General features: G+C 55.4%; 1 protein-coding gene and 1 non-coding gene across 2 annotated transcripts; both read right to left on the bottom strand.

Annotated features, from left to right (window-relative positions):
• Positions 1-4,515: 4,515 nt before the first annotated feature.
• Positions 4,516-6,710, bottom strand: RPS11 (ribosomal protein S11). Its single transcript, XM_047837190.1, has 5 exons — positions 6,553-6,710; positions 5,774-5,905; positions 5,521-5,596; positions 5,128-5,257; positions 4,516-4,691 (listed from the first exon to the last, which is right to left on the bottom strand). Exons 1-5 carry the CDS (start codon positions 6,565-6,567, stop codon positions 4,568-4,570), a joined length of 477 nt encoding a protein of 158 aa, XP_047693146.1. The 5' UTR covers positions 6,568-6,710; the 3' UTR covers positions 4,516-4,567.
• On the bottom strand, positions 5,356-5,441 carry LOC125153823 (small nucleolar RNA SNORD35). Its single transcript, XR_007147573.1, has one exon. It is a non-coding gene; the product is annotated as a small nucleolar RNA SNORD35 (small nucleolar RNA).
• Positions 6,711-7,370: the final 660 nt, after the last annotated feature.

The raw sequence follows: 7,370 nt of genomic DNA, 5'->3' as shown, positions 1-7,370 counted from the left end.
ACAAAGTCCTCAAGGTCACTTGGTACCCACTGGGAGTCGCTTCTAGGTGTCCCGGGGTCTTGCCGTGTCTTCAGGGGCCATTTACAGCACCTGCTGGCTGTCCCTTCTCATAGTCCCAGGTTCTTGCTCTAATGATCCTGCCTCTATGCCCTCTAGAACCCCTGGGGCCCACTATAAAGAATAGAAATATATTCTTTCTATAAAGAATAGTGTCTCCAGGGGCCCACTATAAAGAATAGAAAGTCCAAGGCAGGACCAGTTACTTAATTTGCGGGGCCCGGGGCAAATGAAAACGAGGGGCCCCTTGTTCCAAATTCAAAGACAGCTCACGCAGAGCATCGAACCCAGTGTGGGTCCCTTCTGAACGATTGCTTCAGTCGCGTGGGGAGCTCATCCAGGAGACCTCCTTGGCCCTGGGGCCTGTGTCTGCCCCTGCACCGTGGTGCCCCCTACTGACCCCAAGGGACAATCACACAGGAGTTCAAAACCAAATGCTGCCTGTTGCAGGTTGGCCTCTCTGAGCCTCCGTTTCTTTATCTATAAAATGGGAACAACAATTGTGCCAGCCTCAGAGAGGCTTCAGCGAATCAAGAGTTTGGCGTGGGGCACCTGGTAGGGCATATGTTCCTAACACTTGTTCCCCCTTTTTTGTTTAAAAAAATTTTTTTTAATTTATTTCGAGAGAGAGAGGGAGAGAGCGGGGGGCAGGGGGGCAGAGAGAGGGAGAGAGAGAATCCCAGGCAGGCTCTGGGCTGTCAGCGTAGAGCCCAATGGGGGGCTCTAGCTCACGAACTGTGATATCATGACCTGAGCCGAAACCAAGAGTCAGACGCTTAACTGAGCCACCCAGGTGCCCCCCTTGTTCCCCTTAATGTACCCCGCCAGCCCACTCCCAGGTGCTGTTAAGGTCGCAGGGATCTCAGACGCCAGGCTCATGATTTGTCTTGCTCACTCTTGCGTTCCCAGGGGGCCAGCACCGTAAATCTATGTAGAATGAATGGTGGCAATAACGAATGACCCGGGGCTGATTTGGTCCCTAAGACGTCTGGAATGGCTTTGGTGTCCTGTTAGAATGTTCTAGCAGAAGCTATGCTGTAGGTCTCTGTTATAATATATCATAGAGCTGGGACCTACCCGTATGTTAGATCCCAGGATTTTCCCATGATGGGCTCGGGGCTGTGCTGAAATATGGCAGCGGGGACTGCTCAAACACACAGGGGAGCCACTACAATTCGGTTTCCCTGGACTCCACGCACAGACCTCCGGACCAGTTAAACGAATTCACAAATAACTACCGTTACACAAGGAACGCTCACGGGCTGGCTAGGATATATCCCAGGTGTACTGCAACCATTAACAGGGTCTGCTACAGGACCCCTGAGGTCCTGCTGTTATAGAATACAAGGGGCTGCAACAGAGTAGCTACCATGGAATATTCCAGTGGCCTGCTGCGAGAGTTGCATGGCTATGATACATTGTGATACCGCCAAAAGGTGCCCTGTTTTCCTGTAACAGGCCTGGCGCCTGCTGTCATCATAAGCCTAATACCCTGCTATGAAACTGTGCCTGCAGCTAATTTCTCTGAGAAATGGCTATGCCATGGGGACCTCCTGCTAAATGCATGCAACAGAATATTCTAGAAGCATGCTAAAATAGATTCAGGGTCCCATGTCATGGATGCAGGTTGCACAACCATATACTTGATACCTCTGGGGCCCCCTGTCAAAGACTCTTGTCCTTGGACCTTCCCGGAGGGACACAGGGCCTGCCACCCTAAGATAGCCTGGGGGCCCCTCTCGAATAGGCTCAGGGCTCTGGAATAATTACTTCTGTCACAAGTATGACTTATTAGAATTACTTCTACTCCATTAACACACGTGAGCATGTTTCCTCCTCCGAAAGGCGAGAGAGGCAAGAACCCATTTTACAGATTAGCAAGCTGAGGCTCTGTGGTTGCCGGGAGGGGCGAGGTGGATCACCTGCTAACGCGTGGCAGGGCAAGAAATCAGAACAGAGCCTGCAGTCATAATGCTGCCACTTGGAGGCATGTGCTCATGGTCACTTCTTCCGGTTACTCCAGGCCTTGTGACCTTTGAGATTTAAATCCTATGGGATTTAAATCCTTGCGGGATTTAACTTTAATTCGGTTACTCAACTAGACGTGAATGGAGCGCTTACAGCCTGTCCAGGCGCCGGGGATGCAGAGATCCTTGCCCTCAAGAGTTCACATTCCAGCGGCTACTAGGTAAACAAACATGCAATATCGCACGGGATTTGTACAATAAACATACAAATATACAAGAAATGGGCTTTATCGGTCTCTGTAGGACAGTGAAGCAGGGAAGGGTGGCTGGGAGGGGACCGGAGGTTTTGCCAGATGGGACGAGGCTGGTGAGCCTGAGGGCCTATGGTGGAAACCTGAGCTGAGAGCTTCCAGACCCAGGGCACAGTCAGTGCAAACGCCCAGAGGAGTGAGCAGGTCTGGCGGAGTGAGGAGGAGGGAGAGCGATGGGCACAGGGCAGAGCACAAGCGCTGAGGCTGTGATGGACTTAGGAGCGGTCTCTGCTTGTCACCCGATTCTAGAAAGGGTAGACGCCGTGGTGACCTCTCTTTGGACACAAGTAGTGCGGATCCAGGGCCTCTCTCCTTGGTCTTTGCCACCTGACCCACCAGGCCCGGCGACGCTGTCCTTGAACGCACACCAGGCAAGAGCCCCACCTGCAAGGAGGTGGCCTCACACGGCGGGGTGCCAAGGAGACACCCCAACGACCGCTGGGAGGGACATGGGAGCGAGGTTGCTGTTGTAAACACGGCAGCCCCACCCCAAACGGAAACACCTGTGGGGGTGGGGGGCGGCCTCCGGGAGCAGCCTCACCACCCTTTCTGGGTCCCGGCCCCCTCTCCCCCTCTCCGCAGGGTCTCTGTCCTCCAGCGTGGGGTGGGGCGGGCTCGCAGGCTGAAACTCCGGGGCGGTGCCCCCCTCTGACCTGTCCCTGCCCCTTCCTGCCCTCTTTGATGCGGCCCCACTTCCTCTGGCAGGAACCCCCGCCCTTACTGGGTCTGGGTAAAAAGGAGCCGCTGAGCCGGTCCGGAGAGGCGGCGTCCCTGGAGGCGGCAGCTCCTCTTCTCACGGCCCTGTCTCCCAACCCTTGTACCAGTGCTGTGGCTCAGTCCCTGGTACAGGTATGGGGGGCAGGGACGTGTGGACCCCAGCAGCACCGGGCCCCAAGGGGTGAAGCCAGGAGGTGACTGCAGCATCTTCCTCTTCTGTGCCTCCATCCCTGCCTATGATTCGGGTGAGGGTCTCTCCAGATTTTGGAAGTCAATGCCGTCTGCCCCTGCCCCTCCTGCCTTGTTACCCTTAGTTCTATCATCCCTAACTTTGTGTGTTCAAGGTCCGTCTTTTTCGGAAATCTGTCACTACCTGTGGTCTCCGTCCTTGTTCAGAGTTCAGCTGACCCCTGTCCTTATCTCTGCAACTGAGGACTCAAGGTCCCTCTCCCTTTTCCCAGTTTTTCTCGATCACAATGCCTTCCACTGCTACCCTCAACCTTTCTCCCTTCCCCGTTTTTCCGATACTCAAGGTCACTGTCTGGCTAAATCTCTTTTCCTGCAGTTTTTTTTGTCTTTCCTTGCATTTGCCTGACCCTGTCCCCATTTCTCCCCAACTCCAATTTCTCTCCTTCCCCAAGGCCACCCCAACACGGTCTCACTTCCAGGGGCTCCCTAAGCCATCTCTGAGCGGCCTGCAATTAGGGGCTGCAGAGGTGGGTTCCGGCCTGGCTCCAGCTTGGCCTCACTATACCACATGCCTTCAAAGCCAATTTCCTTGGATTTTCAGGCAAACGAAGTCTCTAGAACCTTAGGCCTGGAGCTCGGCTACTCACGGAGGGGAGAACCTGCCCCCCTCAGATGAGTTTGCTCATCTGCAAAAGGGGCCTGGTGCTGGCCCGGGAGGGGGCAGTGGGGTGGGGGGGTGGGGGGGGGTGGCTGCCAGGCTTCCCTGGGCCACTCCTTCACCCGGGAGACAAGAAATCCCAGCTTGAAGTCAAGACCCCTGCAGTTCAGAAAGAGGCAGCACAGAACTCTGCAAGCCCACCGACCTCCCCCCACCCCACCCAGACCCAAGGGTGGCTGCTTCTTCCTCCCCCCTCCCAAGGAGGCCAGAAAGGGCCCAGACCGGAGTTGAGAACCCAGGGGCCTACGCCCTCACTCACTTCCTCCCCAGAGACTAAGGGGTGAGGGGGGACACGCCCCGACCAGGTAGGAGACTTTACTTACTCTGACACCGAGAGGTGACATGGACCGAAAGGAGGCCCAGAAAGGGAACAACATCTTAACACAGGTTCATATCTTCACCCAGAGAGACGAGAACAGACAGGAAGGGTTTGGCTCCCAGTCCCACCCATACATAAGGGGGTCCAGAGGATGAACGAGAACCCCGTGTTCGCATCAACCCCAATTCCCAGGGACAATCCCTCTGGTAAAGGCGCAGATACCCAGAGCCAGGCCCATGACTGGGAAAATAACTTTATTTTCTTCGGGGGTGTGGACAGACGTCTAGTCTCAGAACTTCTGGAATTGCTTTTTGGTGCCAGCGGCCTTTGTGACTTTGAGCACGTTGAAGCGCACAGTCTTGCTCAAGGGCCGGCACTCGCCCACTGTGACAATGTCGCCGATCTGGACATCCCTGTGGAGGTGGGCAGGGGCTGTGTCACACGCTGGGCTGCCCCACTCGGGCCATCAGAGGCCAAGGCCTGTCCGCGTGAGCTCCACCAAACCCTATCCCAGCTCCAACTTCCAATCCCACCTGCCCCCAGTCACTGTTTACGGAACAGAGCGCGCAAGGCACTGAACTCAAAGCCGTGCAGAGAACACTACAGCCCTTCCAAGGGGCCTCTCAGGGCAGAAGATCGCCATCAACCCTCTCCACCTGACACACACAGGGGGTTCCTGAGGACATCTGCTGGCTTCCAGCGGTCTCCTCATACCGTCTCCTATAGTTTCCTGCCCACACAGCAGCCGGAGCGCCCTGTGAGCCCGGGCCAGGTCCCAGGGTCACTCAGACTCAGGTGCAGACCACCCCCTCCTCTCCACCTGGGAACCCGAGGGCCCGCCATGTTCACCTGAAGCAGGGGGACAGGTGCACGGACATGTTCTTGTGGCGTTTCTCAAAGCGGTTGTACTTTCGGATATAATGGAGGTAGTCCCGGCGGATGACAATGGTCCTCTGCATCTTCATCTTGGTCACCACACCTGGGGGGAGGGGACAGATGGTAGGTCAGCCCCCCCTGGGAGGGAAGGGGAGCCTTGGGCCGCGCAGAACATGCTGAGAATTGGGATGCCAAACCCTGCTTCTGACATCAGCTGTGCCAAGTGGCTTTCTCAGCAGTGCCCGTGGTGGGCATCTGAAGACCATCGTGAGAAGACATCATCTGCCAGCGCCCCCCTCCCCCAGGAGTCCAAGCGTCCCCCAGATGCAGATGTCCTCACCCAAGCCCCCAGAAGTCCTCACTCACCAGACAGAATCCGCCCTCGGATGGAGACGTTACCAGTAAAGGGGCATTTCTTGTCAATATAGGTGCCCTCAATGGCCTGAACAAGGGAGAGAAAGGAGTGAGCCTGGCACAGGTAGTTCCTGAACAAAATAGGGGGTGTGGCCTTAGGTACACAAACTACAATTCCCAACGGCCCCGGGAACTGCCACTCCGTGTGTACCCACGTGGGAGGACACTGGGGTCTCCTTCCTTCTGAGTCTCTCCAACCCCCTACCTCCTTGGGCGTCTTGAAGCCCAAACCGATGTTTTTGTAGTATCGCGGGAGTTTCTCCTTGCCAGTTTCTCCAAGCAGGACCCTCTTCTTATTTTGAAAGATGGTTGGCTGCTTTTGGTAGGCACGCTCAGTCTACGTGGATGAAGAACAAGCTGGTAAGCTCTCGGAGCCAGCAACCTGGCCTGGAAAACCTCCCCAGAAACCCCCAAATCCCACCCTCTCCAGCGTTTACTCCCTAAACGTCAACCTCCAAAACCTGGATAATGACCATCTACAACAGTCACACCAAGAGTTGAGTTCAGACCCAACTCTGAACCGGAGTTACCTCCGTATTTATGCTCCAAAACACTTCCCATCACCCGAATTCATTCCTTAAAACTCAGATAGAAACAATAATTCCTCTAACAACCTGTACACCTTTTGGCAAAGATTCTCCCAGACACAAGGGCGCCCACTCAGGATGCTCTATGATATACGCGACTTCAGAAATAAATACCAAAACGATCGGCTTCCTGGATTTACCCAATGGCCCAAGGCCTCCAAAAATACCTCTCATAAGGCTTCAGCCTCTCCTAAACCCCACGTGGGGGAGACCCTAGTATTTACGCGGTGTTAATTAGATTAATTCACAGACACGCGCCCTCTGCCCGAATTAATGTCTGGAAAATCGAGGCCGCCCTGCATTAACCCCAAACAGGGGCGCGGGTCCTTCTCTCCAGGACGCGCCCCTGACGCCGGGACTGGACCCCGCCACCTCCGCGGCGGCCCGGAGCCCGCACCTGAATGTCCGCCATCTTCCCGGCCGCCTGGAAAAAGGAAAGCCGCGGCGGCGTCCGGGTTTCCTTATCGACCGCACAGGGGCTAGAGAGGAAGTGACGAAAGGGGGCGGGAGCACGGTTTGGGGCGGTGCCTCGGACGCGACGGTGATTGACAGGAGGCCCAAACACAGCCCGCGATTCGGAGACTGCAGGGACGCCCACAAGATGAAGGGCCGAGGGTCGGGAAGCGGCGGACACTGTCTCGCGAAAGTCAGGCCGCGATTGCGCTGGGCGCCCTAGTTCACGTTGGGAAGGCAAGGCCAGCCTTGAGCCTGCCTACATTATCGCGAGAGTTACAGGGAGGTGGTCAGGGTTCGGCGGGGCTAAAGTCACGTGGGATTTGAGGACCGCGTGGCTTCGTTTCTGCAGAATTCAAACGCGATGCGGTGGCGGCCATCTTTTTGCGGGGCACGCGGCTGGAGGGTCTTAGGAGCTTGGGGAACGGCACCGCCGTCTTTGTGAGGGGCGGGCGTTAACCAAGAGTGGTTTTTTGTTTGTTCAAGTTTAATGAACGTTGTTGTTTCATTCCCGGACAATGGTTTCGCGAATAAAAACCCTTCTGCTGATGTACCAGCCCTGTCTGTAACAGCACTGTTCAGAGCTTTCTGCAATGATGAAAATGTTCTGTATCTGCACCACTCAGCACCTGGCCCCTGACACTTGAAATGTGTACGAGACTGAGGACCTGAATTTTTAACTTTGTTTAATGTTATTAGGTTTAAATTTAAATAGCTACTTGGAGCTAAGCCTATGGCATTGGGCAGTGCAGGTCTATAGTT

This window comes from Prionailurus viverrinus, chromosome E2, assembly GCF_022837055.1.
Source record: "Prionailurus viverrinus isolate Anna chromosome E2, UM_Priviv_1.0, whole genome shotgun sequence".
NCBI lineage: Eukaryota > Metazoa > Chordata > Mammalia > Carnivora > Felidae > Prionailurus > Prionailurus viverrinus.
This window is presented reverse-complemented; position numbering and strand designations above follow the sequence as displayed.